This window comes from Antedon mediterranea, chromosome 5 (genome assembly GCF_964355755.1).
Source record: "Antedon mediterranea chromosome 5, ecAntMedi1.1, whole genome shotgun sequence".
NCBI classification, from domain to species: Eukaryota; Metazoa; Echinodermata; class Crinoidea; order Comatulida; family Antedonidae; genus Antedon; species Antedon mediterranea.
Genome location: NC_092674.1, coordinates 13799778 through 13819316, shown reverse-complemented (window position 1 = coordinate 13819316; position 19539 = coordinate 13799778). Strand labels below are relative to the sequence as shown.

At 32.4% G+C, this 19539-nt stretch overlaps 1 protein-coding gene across 2 annotated transcripts; it reads left to right on the top strand.

Annotated features, from left to right (window-relative positions):
• Window positions 1–529: 529 nt before the first annotated feature.
• Window positions 530–18568, top strand: LOC140049111 (uncharacterized). Of its 2 annotated transcripts, XM_072093937.1 has the most exons (13): window positions 530–1091; window positions 3333–3866; window positions 5787–6035; window positions 12045–12230; window positions 12588–12743; window positions 12830–13111; window positions 13620–13700; window positions 14311–14524; window positions 15306–15452; window positions 15871–16041; window positions 16133–16432; window positions 16895–17218; window positions 18060–18568. In XM_072093937.1, the coding sequence occupies exons 2-13, from the start codon at window positions 3765–3767 to the stop codon at window positions 18329–18331; spliced, it is 2484 nt and encodes an 827-aa protein (XP_071950038.1). In that variant the 5' UTR covers window positions 530–1091; window positions 3333–3764; the 3' UTR covers window positions 18332–18568. The 2 variants fall into 2 exon arrangements, with proteins under 2 accessions (XP_071950038.1, XP_071950039.1); XM_072093938.1 differs by lacking the exons at window positions 530–1091; window positions 15871–16041 and having other exon boundaries at window positions 3154–3866.
• The last annotated feature ends 971 nt before the right edge of the window (window positions 18569–19539 follow it).

The following is a 19539-nucleotide window of genomic DNA, read 5'->3' as shown; positions in this document are numbered from 1 at the left end:
TTATTATTGTAGGTATTATTGATTTCACTGTAAATTCACCAACTTATTTATTGAATCTTAAAGCAAAAAGTATATGAAAACCATAGAGATATTGAGATAAATCCAAATGTTTTATCTTTTGATACAAAAAGATGTAATGTGACAAGAAGCTTTTATATTAGCAGCCATTAAAATGGAAAAATTCTACGTTGAATCAATCATAGTATTATAACTGATCCAAGTATAACATTTTTATCGTCTGCAATTTGCAAAGTATATTGAAATTTCACTAAAGAAATATGTCCTTTAAATGAAAAGGTTTTTTCTCTCCAGATATCTCGCTAAATAAATATGCTCTTTTTGTGTTCACAGTAAATATAATCAATCAATATAATCAATGAAATGGTAGAAGTATTGGTAAATATTCAGTAGGTTTTGATCATATCATTTATAAATCATCAATGTTTCAATTTGGACAGTTTTTACTAAAGGGTTGTACTGTATGTACAATCAAAATATAATATTATTCACAGTACGGGGGCTGTAGCCGCCCCCCCCCCCCCACACTCGTCGTGGAGCCTAGCGGAGAACGCGAGTACTTTTCGTCGGAGAATATTATACAGTAAAAATTATTCGTGTTCACTTCGTAGCTTCAGCGCCTAAAAAATCGCGACGTTCCAATTTTGTGAGTACGTCGGAGGGCTATTACACAATGCATGCATTATTGCCAGCGATCTAATAAACAATAGGTACTCACTACATTGGGCCCGGCCCATTGCGGTTTACATGTGATATCCTTTACTCCATGACAGGCGAACATTGCTGAAACGTTACGTCATGTGATGTATATCGACGTACGCTATACAGCAAAAGAATTATGTTCGCGATCTATTGTTCGTATGTTCAATTTTTTAATTTACGATTAACCCTCTGTACCGTGGGGTACCAAAAATAGACATTTCACTGTAGGCTCATTAAACAATTTCCAATGTCCTGTATTTCATGAACTGCTCATCGTACATCGAAATTCCAGATTCACATCTGGGAAATAATCTGATTTCCCCGAAGGGAAATGATCTACGCTTGCGGACGCATTTCCTTCAAAATAAAAGGTAAAACTTTGTTCACTTTTTTAGACCTCTAGGAATTTTTATTTATTTATAAATGTATTTTTGAAGACCTGCAGCTCTAGTTTTCAAAATTGTCCTAGCGTAACCGTCCTCAATTATAGAGCTGGTCATGGATACTACAGTATTATAAATTTCGTTTCATATTTCGATGTACAATATACAGTTAGTGCATTGTCTGGGAACCTAGAGCTCTCTTTTTTAAATATTTTTTATATATAGTAGGGCTGGTTCTGGAGACGTGGCGTATAATATTTTGTTTTATGCTTCGACGTATAATAAGTTAAATTTCCGGGACCTAGCAACTATATTTTTCAAAATGTTCTTAGCTCCACCCAAACCATGGTGCGCTGGTCCTGTACTATAATTTCGTTTCATATTTCAATGTTTTGCAGGGACCTAGCAGCTCTATTTTTCACAATTTTCTTAGCTCCACCCAACCATGCACTTATAATTCGTTTCATTTATCAATATGGGCCTATATAAGTGCAATTTCTAGGTACTGTACCTAGCAGTTATATTTTTCACAATTTTCTTAGCAGCTCAACCCTGGTAGAGCTGGTCCTGGAGACTTATATATTTTTGTTTCTTTTTTTCGAAATACTATAATCTAATTTCCAGGGGACCTAAAAACTATATTTGTTTAAATGTTCTTAGCTATATCTGAACCTCGGTGGGCTGGTTCTCTGGTAGACTTGTATTGTAATTTCTTTTCATATATCAATGTATAATTGCAATTTCCGGAGACCTAGCAGCTCTATTTTTCAAAATGTTCTTACAGATCAGCCCATGGGTGTTAGTCTCGCGCAACCTGCCTACGCCTCTGCGATTATAATGATATACCTCTTGGCCCGTGGGTAGGTTTTACGTTCGAGTATATTTTCTATGATAGGCATATTGAACTTTAAAACTTCATTTTTAAAATTGAAAAAATGGATTTACACAGTCATCGCATCGGATCTCGTGCAATGTGTTTTTCATGTACAATACAAAATGGAAAAGGTTGGATACCCTAAATCTGACCTCAAATTACGCTATTTATAACGCGTTGCTTCCGGGGGAAGCCCCCTGGACCCCAACCGGGGCCCTTGGCGGCCCCCCTGGCCTCCAGCCTAGCGATGCTCGCTTCGCTCGCATAGGCCCTCCGTCGGGGAATTTAGCCCCCGCGTCGGAAAGATCCTGGCGCCACCGCTACTATTAAGTATAGTGGGTGGTTGTCCTAGGAATAGTTGTCCTAACAGGGTAATTTTCCTACAGTATAATGGGGTGATTGTCCTACCATACAACAGTGGTTGTTCTAGTGAGGGTAGTTGTCTTTAATCCTTACTTTTATATGATGATATTGCAACTACTACAAAATAGCTTTGCATCAGAGAGAGACTGTGACTGTGACCTCCTCTGATGTAATGTACTAAATTCTCATTGCATTGAACAGCCGAGTTCCACCCTAGAAATTCTTGGAGTCGAACCCATGACTTCTTCAGCCTGGTTTAGGGTTAGATTCCAGTACCACCACCATTATGTTGATAATAATGTAACTACTAAAAAGTTATGTTGCATGCATCAGACAGCCATTTTAATAATTGTTTAGATGTTTTGTCCTACAGTATTCTGATGTAATTTTACTATACACTGAGTTATTTTATAATTGTTTTTATATAACACCTATATAAATTCCTGTCATTTGATTGGACGAATGTGGGTCACATGGCGTGCAATAGTACGCACTATTCAACGATCGTTAAATAGTACTTTTTGAAACATTTTTGTTTGTTATTTAGATGTTATATAAAACAAATAATGAATGTTTTGTATTCGTGTAATGGTACAAATAATGGCACTTGGTGAATGATGAAAGGTTATATCAACTCGGCTTTGCCTCGTTGATATAACCTTTCATCATTCACCTCGTGCCATTATTTGTACCATTGCACTCATAAACATTCATTATTTGTATAATATGTTTTGTACTATTCTGATTTTATTGTACTATGCTGAGTGCATTGCAAACACTGAGCTATTTTATAATTGTTTAGTTAATTGATGTCCTGGGGTTTAATTTTAAACGTAAATAGCATGGGTAATCATCAGGAATAGTCCTGAACAGGGAGATGAGCACCCATGCCCACTGATGAGTTTCGGGATCCCGACACGGAGGGAGAGTACCTGTCAGGGTCCCTACCTATGGTTAGAGGTACCAGGTTTTTTTTTTTTTTTATTAATTAGTGTTCCATGACCTTATCATCAACATTAATGTCTCTCATTGTTGTGCTATGTCAACATAATGTCAATGACGGCGAAATGTCCCCAATAATGGGGATAGCTATGCAAACCAAGTAACAAGTAAAGTAAGTGTTTTTTGTCCTATTCTGATGTAATTGTTCATGTTGAGTGCATTGCAAACACTCGTGAACACATTCCCAAATAATTCTTGACTGAACCCATTAGTGTCTGGACTGTTGTGTATCCCAGATTATTAGGGTCCTAGAGCCTAAAAATTGTTCTATCCTATTCATTGTCTATCACTATTTATCCTCTACACTTTAATATGTTCGTGGTGCCATTAATTATTTTTGTTAAACTTATTTAAAATATATGCAGTACAGCTGGTGCACTTTATTTTTTTTTTTCACTTTTTACTAGAATGGAGATAATGCTATGCAAGTATGTGCTCGAGCAAATATTCTATATGAAGAACACAGGAATATTTTTGTGTTCTTCATACAGGACGGACGTATGGACATTTACAATACAAACAAGGTTAGTTTGTTATTAAGTACTGTAATGAAATTATGTTAATAATATAGATGTTCTATTCTTTTTTTTACATTATATAATGAAAAAGGTTTAGTATTATCATTGACAATAATTACAGGCTAGTTTGTTCTTGTCTGATCCATGAGCAATCTATTGACCATCCACCATGTACCTGTATATTTGTTTGAATTTTGTATGAATATTAAAATGAAAATGATACTCCCAAACAAATTGTATAGTGATTAATATTTCTTTTTTTTTTCATTACAGTATTCACATTGTGTGTTTAAATTGTAAATCTAAATTGAATTGTTTATAATCACAAATAAACAGTACCATGCTTCCTTTATTGCTATTTTTCTCATATTTTACTAAACTGTAAACTGAAGTATTATACATAATTAAATACATATAATAAATGATAAAAGTACATTAAGTATTTGTTGTATATTTCTTTAAATTTTAGTTGTTGACATATCATTTGATATTAAATGTATCCTCTCAGTTGCTCATTATATATAAATATTAACAAATTCCTAATTTATTTCAGCTGGATGTACAGTGTCCAAAAAGGTTCATTTTGAACTATTTGTAAGCTTTGAATTTAAAGCAAAATGATGTTTGTGGTCAAATTGTTAAGTTAATCTAATCTACTTTTACTTAACCAATTCTATTTTCCTGTTTAAATTGTTACATACAGTTCTTGGGTATAATGCCTTTCCTCCTCTTTTTAGTCAGGTAAACAATTTTGTTGTTGTCAAGATACGGCCAGTTACTCCTCCTATCCAGTAAATGGACCACCAGATATAATATTGCACACATTAATTTTTCTTAAGGCAATAAGATATGGGTAAAAATGCTTATCTAGGCTATAGTAGATCAGGTTCACTGCTACTGTAAAGTAAAAGAAGCTCAATCACCTAGCATCAAGTTAATTGAGACTAGCCAAACAGCTATTTTTATTTGTTCGTAACATTTTTAATAAATAATTATAGAAATACTATAGAAATTAAGTTATTAGGACAACACACATTTCTGTCAATTATCAACAAATTTGACCATTTGAGGCTGCTTAGAATGAACACTTTTATTCCCTCTGTCTAGGAGGTTATGTTTTCGCCCCTGTATTTTTGTTGTTTGTTTGCTTGTTGGTTTTGTTTATCTGTCAATTCAACTGTCGTCTGAGGATTTGTTTAATGTTTTTCTACTGTAACTAATAAATACTGGGAGATATTTGGTCAAAGCTCAATAGCTCAGTAATAACATTTCAGGAATGTCATTAATTGTTTTACTTCATTATAGTTTGTTTTATTTTAATGTATAGAAAACTTTTTTACCGCCCCTGTATATTTGTTTGTTGTTGGTTTTGTTTTTTTGTGGCAAACTTTGTAACACTAATGATAATGACCCGGAATGTTGACAGAGTTCTAGTTTAAAATGAAGGCGGCCATAACCAGCACAAACAAAAATTATTCTTTAAAAAAGTGGTCCATGACATGCACATACTACTGTACTGTGCTGGCTTATGATTAAATGATTATCTTACCTTAATTTCAATTTTAAAAAAAATGTAGGCTAAAGATTAAAAGTATTTCAAATGATATTTTTTTGTAAAAATCTAAGATTATTTCATAAATGAGATACTACAGTATGTGCGCTTTCATTGTGATAATAATGTTCCATCTGTTAGGTCTATAATAAAACAAATAAAAGGGTATACAAATATGTATGATTTATCACACATTTTCTTATATTGGTATAATTATACCAGTGTACACTGGGTACATAAATGCGTGACATAAATTAAATAAAAGACTTGTTGCAGTTTACAAATGGGGTGGGGGTGGGGTCTTGGCTGGTACGGCACCCTTTAAATTTTCCCCATACATACATTTAATTCCAATGTGATGTTATTTATTTTAGGTAAGGGCAATAGAGAATAAACTTTGGAAAGCCCTGGAAGGAAAACCATTTGAGGACATGGTGTTTCAAGAAGAGCTCTTTACCATTGAAAACAGTGTCTCATTTGAAAAGAGCGGTGCTTCTAAAATCATTCTCCAAATACAAAAATTAGTCCAGATGATGATTCTTACTTTGCCAATCAAATGGCTACAAGTACTGCAGGAAATACAAAAGTTACGAAAAGACAAACTGTATCTACCAACATCTGAGGTTAGAATATATACATTTATATAACAAAATTGATTGGTGTTTTAATAATAAGTGTTTAACATCCATTACATTTTGTTTATTCTTAAATCACATTAAAGCATTAAACCCTGTTTTTTTATTGCTGCATCGAATGGTGTTAAAGTGAAAAAAAACTTGTTATTTCAATATATATAACTTTATTCACAATCTCAGATAATACAAAGTACATGCAAAATTAATTGAGGTTGTGAACGAGGTTAAGCTGTAAGCTAATGCTTTAGACGCAAAGCCCCTTAAAACGAGAAAAAAAACAAAACAAAACAAACAAAATTGAAATTAAAATAGATAAATAATTAAATAAATAAATAGATAAAAACAGTATAATGTACCATATTAATTGTAACGATAAAAATACTAACAATGGAAATAATGCAGTGATAATAACAAATCAAATGTCGAGAGAAAATGAATTAACCAGTAGCTTAAAAATAAAGATAACTGGTGACAAACATATCATGAATTTTATGTTTGAACATACCAATACTGGTTGACATTTTAATGTCATTGGGTAGTGAGTTCCACACATTAGTGCCTCTGTATGTGACACTTTGTTGGCCCAATAGGGTCCTTTTGAAAGCAGTGCTTAAATTCTCTTTAGCACTTGTCTCATGATTACTGTATGTTTGGAATTGTTTGTAGCAAAGAAAGAATCAAAAGTAATAGGCAACTTCTTGTGATGAAACTTAAACATGAATATCGCAACACTTTTTTGGTACAGCTCAGATAATTTTAATGTTTTTGTGCGGGCAAAGAGTGGTAGAGAAGGATGATGAAAAGGATTGTTGCAAACAATTCTAAGTGCTTTCTTTTGTAAAATATAAAGACGATTTAAAATAGTTTGATTAGTAGATCCCCATAGTGTTATGGCATATGTTAGGTTAGGTAATATGAGAGAGTTGTATATTTTTAATAGGATTTCGTATGGGAGTACGCATTTTATTTTATTCATGGTGCCTATAGCTGTTGAAACTTTCTTTGCGATTGAATTTATATGATATGCAAATGATAATTTCTCATCTAGATGAACACCAAGAAACTTTGTTTGATTTACTCGTTCTATAATATCAGTATTAATTAGCAAAGTTAGATTTGACGTGTCAATTTTTACATTTCTACTAGTAAATACAATATAATTCGTTTTTTTGGTGTTCACAGTTAATCTATTTGCAATAAACCAGTTAGAAAGACATGCCATTTCATAGTTTAAAATATCGAATGCTCTTGTAATATCATTGTGTTGCAGGAACACATTAGTGTCATCTGCATACATAATAACGTTTGTGTTTCTACAGGCAAATGGCATATCATTTATAAAAATCAGGAATAGTAAGGGTCCAAGAATGGACCCCTGTGGAACACCGTACTTAATGTATTTTGTTTCTGATTTTTTACCTTCTACGTTTACAAATTGTTTTCTAGTTGATAAGTAACTCTTAAACCAATCTAAAACGACACCTCTGATACCGTAATGTCTCATCTTCTGTAATAAAATGTGATGATCCATTGAATCGAACGCTTTTGATAAATCTAAAAATATTCCTATCATAAAGCATTTTTGTTCGATTGCAGAGGTAATTTTTTCAAATGTATCTAATAATGCGTGAATAGTAGAATGTTGTTGTCGGAAACCATATTGTGATTTATTAAGTACATTGTTCTTATTAGGAATGAAATAGTTTGATTGCTAACAACCCGTTCATAAACCTTCGAAAGACATGGCAGTATAGATATGGGACGGTAATTGTTAATTTCTGATTTATCTCCGTTCTTGAAGATAGGTATTGTTTTTGCAATTTTAAGTTCGTCCGGAAAACAACCGGTGGCGAGTGATATGTTGATCAAATGAGTAATCGGTCGTTTAAGATAGTTTGATTATGGTTTTAGATATAGTGCTCCAATGTCATCGTGCCCAGGTGTTTTATTAGTTTCCAAATTTTCGAGGAGAGTTTTAATTTCATCCTCAGTAACAGGTCTTAGAAACATAGAATTAACATAGTTTCCTGTTAAATACGAAGATGATTCTGTTATTTGTGGTTCTTGTGAGATTCGTTTTGCCAACGTTTCTCCAATGCTTGTGAAATAAGTATTAAACGCATTTGCTTTTTCTGAGGGGGTGTTAAATTGCTTAAAGTCATGATTTATTGTTGGTGGTAGTTGTCGTGTTTTTGTCCTTCCCATTATAGTGTTAATCGTTTTCCATGTCTTTTTGGTATTACTTTTATTATTTTCAAATTGAGTAAAGTAGTATTCTTCTTTTCGTTTCTTAATAAGTGCTGTAAGTTTGTTTCTGTATTTAGTATATTTCAGTTTATTTGAGGGAGTGGGATTTTTTCTGTATGAACTATACAACCTGCCCTTAGTTGTTATTGACTTTGCTATGGCCTCGGTGATCCATGGAGATCGATCTTTATTTGCTTTTGCCTTAATTTTTTTCAAAGGAAAGTTTTTATCAATTAAATGTTTGAAGTTGTGAGCAAATGTTGAATATGCAATGTTTGCATCTTCTGTTCTTAGGACAGGTTGCCAGTTTTCAATTGCCAAGTCTTCCTTAAAGGATTCGACTTGCTGGTGGAAATAAGTGCGTTTTAAAATAAATGACTGTTTTGTATTTTTTTTACGATTCTCAGATTTTGTGATTGCAAATATAGGATAATGATCTGATATATCTGTGTAAATAATTCCAGTATTGATATTGTGATTATTTGTAGAATTAACTATATATATTATCAATAATAGAAGATGTATTTTCTGTTACACGAGTCGGTTTATTAATCAGGGGCAAGAAAGAATTGGAAACAGTGGCGTCCACATGACATTGAACATTACAGTTTGAATGGTATAGGTTAAGGTCGAGATTAAAGTCGCCCATAAGGTATGAGTGCGTCTTTTCTTTGTTAATTATATTCATAACTTCTGTAAATTGATTATTAAATATACTGATTTTAGATTCAGGTGGTCTATAAATGACCCCAGCTGAAATATATTTCCCGTCAATTATTATATCTATGAATAAGGATTCAGCTTCAGTAATTAATTTAGATAAATCATCTCGTGGTTTGTAACACAAATTGTCAGAAATATATAGAGCTACGCCTCCGCCCCGTCTACCCGTACGATTACGATTTACAAGCACATAGTTCGGCAAGTTAAAAAATGAAACTTCATCATTATCGCTCAACCATGTCTGTTGAAGGGCAATGACAGAGAACTTATAATTAAGTGAGTCAATAAATTGTGAGAACTGGTCAAACTTGTTGACGATACTACGACAGTTAAGTGACAGAAAAGAAACATCATCCGATATGTTTGAAATTTGTCTAAATTCTTCAACATGGTAGTATTTAGATTCATTATACTTAAGATAGGGATTGAGATCTTCATCATCATCATCATCAGTAGTATTGCTTAAAAAAGGTAACATTAATAAAAAGAAAAATAAAAAAAATAAATAAATAAATATATATATATAGTTTTAAAAAAATAAATAAATAAAATAAATAAGTTTAATTAAAAAATATTACTATATACTGTAACAGATGTTTATACAGTAGAGTAATAAGATAAATATCTAGGCCTATCTAGTGTATCCGTCATGTTTACGTCAATAAGAAACTCAAAGACATAACATAAATAATAATACACAGTACGTCGGTACATTATATAGTTATAATACAGATGTATTATATAAAATATAAAAAAAAAAAAAAAAGCAGCAATATAAACATACCGGTACTATTTCAGCCATTTATATAAGAAAGTAAATAAGAGTTCTGGTCCCGATGGTATTGAGGGCAGAACATTGAAGTCGTGTGCGGATCAGCTCAGTGGTGTCCTTCGGTACCTCTTCCAGACCTCTATAAACCAGTCTGTAGTTCCTAATCTTTGGAAAGAATCGATTATAAAACCTATTCCTAAACAGACTGTCATAAAACAACTGAATGATCTGCGCCCTATTGCGCTGACATCTCTTGTTATGAAAATCTTTGAAAAGATAGTTAAAACCTACATCACGTCTGTTGTAGAGTCTAAACTCGATCCACTGCAGTTTGCATACAGGTCTGGAAGAGGTGTTGAGGATGCCAAGCTTTTTTTTATTAAACACATTGTACAAGCACCTTGAACTGCCTCGATCTCACGCCAGAATGTTATTCGCCGACTTCTCTTCTGCCTTCAATACCATGCACCCTTATATTTTAGCAAACAAATTAATTTCGAATTTTGGTTTTCAACGTGATTTTGTATTATGGATTATAAGTTTTCTTACGAACAGATGTCAGAGGGTCTTAGTTAACCAAAGACACTCGAATGTACGTATGACAAGTATTGGATCCCCCCAGGGTTGCGTCCTCTCTCCTCTCCTGTATATTATATACACGGATGACTGTCGCAGCAAACAGGACAATAGTCATCTTGTTAAATTTGCTGACGACACTGTCTTGCTGTCTCTCCTTCAAAATTCACAGGACGGCCATGGTTCCGCTTTAGATGATTTTATCCAATTTTGTGGAAACTCCTACTTGGAACTCAATGTGACCAAAACCAAGGAGATGATTGTAGATTTTAGGAAGGAGAAAGGACGCAACCCTTGGGTATCCATTATAAATGACGAACCAGTCGATATTGTCCATTCCTTTAAATACCTAGGTACTATATTTGAGGACAATCTCGGCTGGGAATTAAACACAGAGGCAATAGTAAAGAAAGGACACCAGAGACTTTATCTGTTAAGGAAGCTGAACCATTTTAATGTCGATAAAGTAATTCTTAGGGTTTTTTATAATTCCTTTATTGAGAACGTTTTAACTTTTTCCTTTATATGCTGGTTTTTTAGTCTTAGGGTCAAAGAGAAAAACTCACTACAAAGAATTGTTAACTTAAGTTCTAAATTAATAGGTTGTCAACTTCGTAGCTTATCTTCTTTCTGTGACATGCAAACTCTAGAAAAAAGTAGAGCTATTCTAAAAAATATTAACCACGCCTTGTTCAGTGATTTCGAGCTCATGCCTCATGGGCGTCGCTTTCGATGCCCGGCATGTAGAACAAACCGGAAAAGGAATTCGTTTTTGCCAGTGGCTATTCGACTCTTAAATTCTTGATCCTTGACTTGACTTTTTTTCTATTTTGTTCTGTGTATTGTGATATTTTGTATATTTTGTAAGATCATTTTAATCCAGACCTTTTTATTTGAATTGCCCCGTGTGGGATGATTAAAGAATTTTGAATTGAATTGAATTGAATTGAATTTTCTAGATAGTACGTACAATTAACTAGACAATCACATGTTCGTTATAGACTGGAACATCCTCTCACCTTTATCCCAATGTGTCTTGGATTAGGTTACTTTAGTAATTGATTAGCTGGTTTGTTTACATACAGTGGTAGTATGGCAGCAATATGTGTTTGACATGGGACATTCTCTCATCTGTATGCAAATGATTGTTACTTAATTGTGGCGTAATAGTAGGTGAGAACAATAACACGTTTGACAGGAGACACCCTTTCATATGCAAATGTAATTGATTGTTTACATACATCGTAGTTTTTACGAAGACTTTGTTGACAAAAAACAAAAGTCGTATGAACTGATGAACTATTGATAGTAACATTAACAGTATCCCTGCTTTGCTGTCTGTGTTAATTGACTGTTTATGGTGAATCTTCAACAAATGTTTATCAAACAGGAATGGTGCAATTGTTTTAGTACCAATTGTTCCAAAAACCAAATGAACATTTTGTTTGGCAATAACAATTATTGAAGTAAGTAAGTAAGTGGTGAACCTTGAGTTTACTGTTGGTTAGGAAACTTTCAGATGTCAAATCTACCCTTGCATGATAAAGTATTATGTCCTATATAAACAACCTTTCAACATTAACGAAATGATTGATAACATCAACAGAAAACCAGTTTGTAATTAATCAACATTTTTGTTTTCGTTAAATTTGTCATTATAATATTTCTTTGCCTTTTAGATTAATGATTTACTTGCTAGTTGTAAGATAACTGACAGAAAACAGTTTCTTGAGTATTTGCACGACATCGGTGAGATTCTGTTCTACCCAGATGACAAGATCCTCAAAGAAAAAATTGTTATAGATTTGATGGGAGTAGTTGACAAGTTTAAAACAATCATCACAGTTATAGATCCCAGCCTTCAGGTTCGCAAACTTCACTTCTTTGAGTGGTGTCAGTCATTGGTGAATATCATATGTAAACATTGTTTTTCAGTGTGATGGATTTAGCTGTAAACATGTAATATCTGCCACACAGAGAACGAAATTATATGTTATTAATTCTATTATATTCTAATACTAAAATATATGCTTGTAAGCGTATTACTGTAGCAAGACCCAACAAAGTGTCCCCTTAATAGATGTTAGCTGTGATGTTAACCTCATTCATTGCACAAGTAAGTTTCAATAAGGTTGTCTTAAATAAGAGGTTTTACTGACCAGAAGAACAGTAATTACTTTGTTGCATTGACAAATTACACTTGTGCTTTTATATTTTTTTAGCCATCTTTGAAACAGCTTTGGAGAAATTTAAATGGGGGTAAACTAGATGAAAGACTGTTGCGGCATATATGGAAGGATGATTCAGATGAGATGATTATCTTCTTTGTGTCTCTGATGCAAACCTTTGGGTTAATGTGTGAAAAAAGGAGTAAAGAGGTATTTACATTTTATTTAAAATATTTAGTTCAATTATTTTTTCATATATTCCATCTACTACTCTTGTTCCATTTTTATTTCTATAGAATGTTGAACGAACGTTCTATGTTCTTTCACGCCTGAAGCCCCAACGTGATGATACAAAGGCTGTTAAATATGAAGAGAAACGTGCTATTTCTCTCTTTCATGACTTTGATGGCTACCTACCAGATGATCTCTTCCAACGTGTCTCAACAAAATTTATTGAGGAATTTCAAATGGAAGATGTTGAGCCTGCATTGTCATATGAGCATGTAGAACTGCATATTGATGGCCATCATTTTGTGGTTCTAAATGTAGCTACCATCAACAATTGCCGTTTGTTTCAGGTAGACTTAATAAATTTGATGTTATAAGACTAAAAACTAAATCTGAGAAAGTATCATCTTAGGAACATAACTATAAATGTTTAATTACCTCTGAGAAAATATCAGTCTCAGATAGAATTATAATGGAAACATTATCAGTTTTTAGATTTTCAGTTATATTCTCCATTATAGATATAACATAATAAAATAACAGTAAAATTGAAATAGACTAAAATAAAAAGCAAATGCTTGTTCAACATTTACCTGCATAAAAATTAATATAACTATAAATAAAACACACTAAGCATTATAGGACAAACAAACAGAAACATGTTGGCAGAAAATCGGTGAAAATATTGCAATTATCTTGCCAACACCTAAAGGTGTTTTTTTCATTCATCGTGTATGTTTATAATATTACATATAGATTATATATAGACTATAGATTAAGTGGCAATTGCTTTAATAACAATTCAAGAGAAACAATTGTCAAATGAAATAAAACAAAAAATGATTTTTGATATTGCAGACAACAATCGTTAGAACAGACATGATGAATGCTGCTGGCCTTCCTGAAGATGATGATCCAAAACCTAGCATCTGTAAGAAGGTAAGTAATAGTACCCAAAGACAACAATAGTTAGAACAGACATGATGAATGCTGCTGGCCTTCCTGAAGATGATGATCCAAAACCTAGCATCTGTAAGAACGTAAGTAATAGTACCCAAAGACAACAATAGTTAGAACAGACATGATGAATGCTGCTGGCCTTCCTGAAGATGATGATCCAAAACCTAGCATCTGTAAGAAGGTAAGTAATAGTACCCAAAGACAACAATAGTTAGAACAGACATGATGAATGCTCCTGGCCTTCCTGAAGATGATGATCCAAAACCTAGCATCTGTAAGAAGGTAAATTAATGTAAAAATAATGTTTATGAGTTGGATATGTAGAGATTAACAATTTTGATGTTTAAACCAAATTAAACAATAATTAATAATTTATTTATTTAAACTGTAATGTACACTTAATAGTAAAATAATAATGTATTTTGTATTTGAATATGTTTTGGTGATCCTATTCGGAATCATGCTTACATGTTATCATTCTTTGCTCTATTTACTAATTTTAGTTTGTATAATTATTTTAAATAGCTAATACTACTTTTTGTTGTGGGTAGCAAAATAATCAACTAAATCAAATTATTCTATTTTATAGGTACTAACATTTCTTGAAAAAGAATTGCACTTTTTGAGTGAGAAGAATGCACATGGTGTTAAAGTAAAGATGTACATCCCTTGTATGTGTGGTTCAAAAGGTGAACATACTCATATGCATGTTGTACGCAAATTTGACAAAGATGTGTTGCCATGTGGAAGCAGAGGAATGGAAGTGAAACGTTATCGTAATCTGTTTGGATACATTGTAAAAGGTAGAGGATTTGTGTTGTGTAGTATCCATCCAGTGAAACTGATATAGGTTAACATTTTAGGATGAAGTAAGATAAAAAAAAAATGTTTCTAAACCAAAACAAAATAAATGAGGATTCAAGTTAATAATTTAGAAAATAAAGAATATATATGTATTCTTTATTTATTTAAGTATACTTAAGTTCAAGTCAAGTTCAGATAATGCAAACACATACAAAAAATATGATAGATACAAATGGTTGGAAATTAAGTAAAAAATAGTTGCATTATGCCTGGAGAATATCATTAAGAATAAAGTAAAGTTAAACATATTAATAATAAGCATAAGGTGAAGATTAGCTACTGACAATTCAATTCAATTCAATTCAATTCTCAAATTCAATTAAAACTTTATTATCCCCATGGGGAAACTCTGTTGGCCTTTTCAAAAGTACAGTACATACAAATATAAAATGGATACAGACAGACAGGGACGGATGGACATGTACGACGATACAAACACGACAAGGACAACAGGAAGGTATTTATATGATTTGCTTAATTAAAGGATATAAGACATTGTTTGCATCATTCATGTAAAATGAATATTAATTGTATGTTATTTCATTATAAGAAGAACAATAACAAAAGTAAAAAAAAAAAACTTTTTTTAGATTTTTATAATAAGTCTGTGTCATCATCATTTATGATAATCCACAGATTAAAAAAAACCAGTATTATTGAAAATGTACATCTAGTTTATACAGTTTTTAAAATGTTGCTTTTTGATTTATTTTTGTTTAGCATCTGAATCGAGAGATAGTACAAAACAAAGCATAGCTCTAGATTCTGACAGTGATGGTCACAGCAATGCACAAGCTTCTACTTCAAGACTTCAAAGAATCACTGGTAAAGTGAAGAGATTATTTTCCTCCAAGAAGGATAACAAAGGTGAGGTTGATGGTAAAAGATTTATTATGAATGATTTTCATCATCATCGTACACCACAATTCTAGGTTTTTAATGTTTAAACCATGCGATAGTTGAATGCAATTGACTTTCACAGATATAAATTAATATCAACACTATACAGCGCAATATACTGTATGTCAACAAGTTGATGGTAAAGTATTGCAAATAAAAAACTGTTCAGCTAATACAGAAATTATCATTAGTGTATATTTTTGAAGATCATCATTTTTAAATTTAATTCCTGAATTGCCAAACTAATACATTCATAAATAACTAAATCAAATTTATGATTATTATAACTAATAGAGTAATACTACATAAAATAACAATACAAAACAAGCAATTGTACATCTTGGTTTAACTTTATCACTATTTTGTTGTTTTATTGTCATTATAGCTTCTACCTCAAAAGAAGCTGGTAGACAGAAGAACATAGATCCAGAATCTGATACTGATGATGATACTGTTGCTAAGTCTCATAAAATGATGAAGGGGAAAACATCTCTAAAATCAAAAGTTAAGGGATCTAGTAAACGAAGGAGGATGTCAGATGTCAAGGATAACAAAGGTATACATTATGATAAAATAATTATTATGTTTAGTTACTATTGTGAAGGATTAAAAACACAATTGATTGATAATTTTGTTTTTTGATATAGACTATGTGGATGACCTAACTATTGACAATGTGTCCAGAGAGATGGATCTTTCCTGCAGACGATTTGGTGTTCGTTTGGGGCTTACATGGTCTAAAGTGAATACTATTTTTGATAATGAAAAGCAAACAGATAAAGCTACAGCAAAGATGCTGAAACATTGGAGGAGCAACATTGGTAGTGACCTTAATCAGCAACAAGTATTGTGCACTGTACTAAGACAACATGGTCGTAATGATCTTGCTGATCTGCTGTTTCACATAAAGGGTGATAATGAAATACACAAGGTTATCAAACATTCAGGTACATTGCATTTTATATTGTAATGATTCGTTCCATTAAATAGTATACAAGTAATGAATGTTTATGAGTACACATCTACTTAATTTTGATAAAAGGAGAGGCAACAATAACCGTGTAACAAAAATGAACGTGCAAAATGAAATTGCAGGTACTTGTGTGCACATATAACAACATTGCACTCTCAATGACATCATTAAGAGAGCAATAGCACATTTAAATAAAATATGACTCGCAATTCTCAAATTAAATTAAGAATCTTAGGTGTGTTATAAAATCTTGCTCATGAATGCTTTTAAACAAAAATTATTCTGATAATCATATTTTTATTTAAATTTGTTAATTGATACAAAATTATGTTTATTTTCTATGGACGAGAGATTCCGAAATAAATATTGCATGGAATAGGGAGTTGAATTTAATTGAAACAGAACTCATTACCTTATTGCTTTTATTATTTCACAGCTTTTTTGGATGATCAAGATCTCTTATTCATCTGTGACAATTTAAATCAAAGTTGGAGAAGACTAGTAGTGCGACTTGGAATCAAATGGGACAACGTTAATAACATTGCAGACAAAAACAAACATGTAGAAGATGCCATAATGGAGGTTTTGGTGCAATGGAGAAATAACTGTCAACATGCAGAAGCACATCAACTACCTACAATGATCAAGGCTTTAAAACAACAAGGACGTGTTGATTTAGCTGATAGACTGTGTACAAGATATAAATACAAAGATGATGTCAGTTTAGAAGTTGCAGTGTTTACAGACCAATCAGGACAAGGTGGGTAATGATTGTTATTAAAAAAAAAATGTTATATGTATACCTGATACTACTGTAGAAATCATCACTATTTGACTTTCTATTGTCATCAGCAATCATTCGATAAACAAGAAATGTTTTAAACGTGATTAAGCTAATTTGGCTACCAATCAATGGCTCCTGGATTCAATTCCTGTCATTATGTCAGGATGTTTTATAATGACAAATACAACTCCACCCCCAAAGACTTGTAATAAGACTTCGTTTATGTAGAGCATCTTGTGTATATGTTTGTCTTGTGAATGGGATTGCCACCTTAAGAAGGATAGTGATTGAATTCGCTTATGGTTATCCTTGGAAATTTGCCTAGATATATAAAAACAAACAAACAAAACTGTGTCTAAAATGAACACGCATCTGTAAAAACATAAAGGAGAATGATCCATGCCTTTCCATTCATCACCAATAAATCAAGTGTATTTTTACTGGCCATACAGATACCTCCAATCAGTAAACTACATCCAATATTGACCCATGTTTCAGGGATACGATCAAATATTTATGTAACTTATGTTGTTGTGATGAAATTGTGCAATATGTATTTTACGTAAGGACACATTTTGTATATTTTCGAGGGTTAAGTTCTCTTGTATTCAGGAAATAGGTTAGCTATCTTGTAATTCTAAGAATAAAATAATAAGAAAATAATTAGTAATTAGGCTCATGCATTATTCATGATTTCTGCCAATACAAATAGAATGTTACATTCCAGAAATGTTGCTTAATTTCAGCACCTGAATGTTTGAAGAAAAACAACCAAATGTATTTTATTTAATGAAGTCAATTAAATGTGTTTTTACAGGATGCTTAACAGACTTGGACTTCCTGATAATTTCTGAGAAGATGACAGATTGGAAGAATTTCTGTAGGCATCTTGGTATTGCTGATGTTGAGCTATCACACACTGAGAGAAGGTTTTCAGCGCTGACTGTAGAAGCAACAATGGAATCACTGGTACAATGGCGATGTAAGCAAGGAAGGGATGTGAAACAACAAGAGGAAGTAGTAAAAGCCTTGAGAGCAGTTGAGAGAATGGATATTGTAGAATTACTAGAAACCAAGAAAGAGATGTGAACCAACGAGAAGAAGTAGTAAAAGCCTTGATGGCAGTTGAGAATGGATATTGTAGAATTACTAGAAACCAAGAAAGAGATGTGAACCAACGAGAGGAAGTAGTAAAAGCCTTGATGGCAGTTGAGAATGGATATTGTAGAATTACTAGAAACCAAGAAAGAGATGTGAACCAACGAGAGGAAATAGTAAAAGCCTTGATGGCAGTTGAGAATGGATATTGTAGAATTACTAGCAACAGTCTAAAGTGTCTATTGAAAACCTACAGTAGACCGTATGAACTGCAGCTATATGGTAACTCAGTTCAACAAATAAACAATTTGTATGAACAATAGGAGATACATAGTTAATAAAGGACAATATAGAAGACCTATTGAAATAATGTTTTTTAAAACTGCAAGATAAAACTATGTTTTAATAGACCAAAATAATACAAGTACTTTAACATAGGTCACGTACCTGACATCATGAGATGTCAGGTACGTGAATGACAAAATATTGTTATATTTGTATGTATTTTTGTATCTGGTTAAATCATAACAAAATTTAATGTTGCCATTCAAAAAGGCAGTATTCCAATTTTGGACATGGAGTTGAACAAATAGACTGCAGGCCTCTACAGGTTACTTAATCAATCAACAGCCTGGACTCTTCTCAAGCGTGTGGTTGCTCAATCTCTCTAACAAAAATAAATTCATAAAACTGAATTCCAGTGCCATACTATAGTACATTTAGTTAATGTCATATGACCCACAATCGTCCAATCAAAAATGTATTATATTTGTGCAGTGGAACAAACGAACACATTTTCATCTCATGAAATTATTTGTTGTTCATTGTACTGAATTATCCTAAATTATTTGCATTGATTATTTTGATTTCTTTACACATTAAACTGTGTCAATGATATATAGTGTGCATCATAAGCATCAATGTTATGATTATCAATATTATTATTATGATTAGAAGGGCTGAAATAATTTTTATAATATAATATTTTTTATAATTCAGAAATCAGCTGCTGTCTAGTGTGTGTGTGACTGATCAACAGGCTTCTGAAAACCTAAAACAGAATGGTCCTTTCATCACCAAAATAAGATATTTTTACTGGCCATACAGTCAATCAATCACATCCAATATTAGCGTGATGTGGCTTGACTCGTGTTTTCTAGGAAAAATATGTTAGATAAATCATGAATGATTCCACCGAA

What these genes read in the sequence shown, in the direction of transcription:
- LOC140049111 (XM_072093937.1), top strand. Translation starts at nt 3,765, where the DNA reads ATGCAAGTATGTGCTCGAGCAAATATTCTATATGAAGAACACAGGAAT. An exon ending in AACCTAGCATCTGTAAGAAG is followed by an intron (nt 13,701 to 14,310) that starts GTAAGTAATAGT and finishes TCTATTTTATAG; the next exon opens with GTACTAACATTTCTTGAAAA. An exon ending in GTTTGGATACATTGTAAAAG is followed by an intron (nt 14,525 to 15,305) that starts GTAGAGGATTTG and finishes ATTTTTGTTTAG; the next exon opens with CATCTGAATCGAGAGATAGT.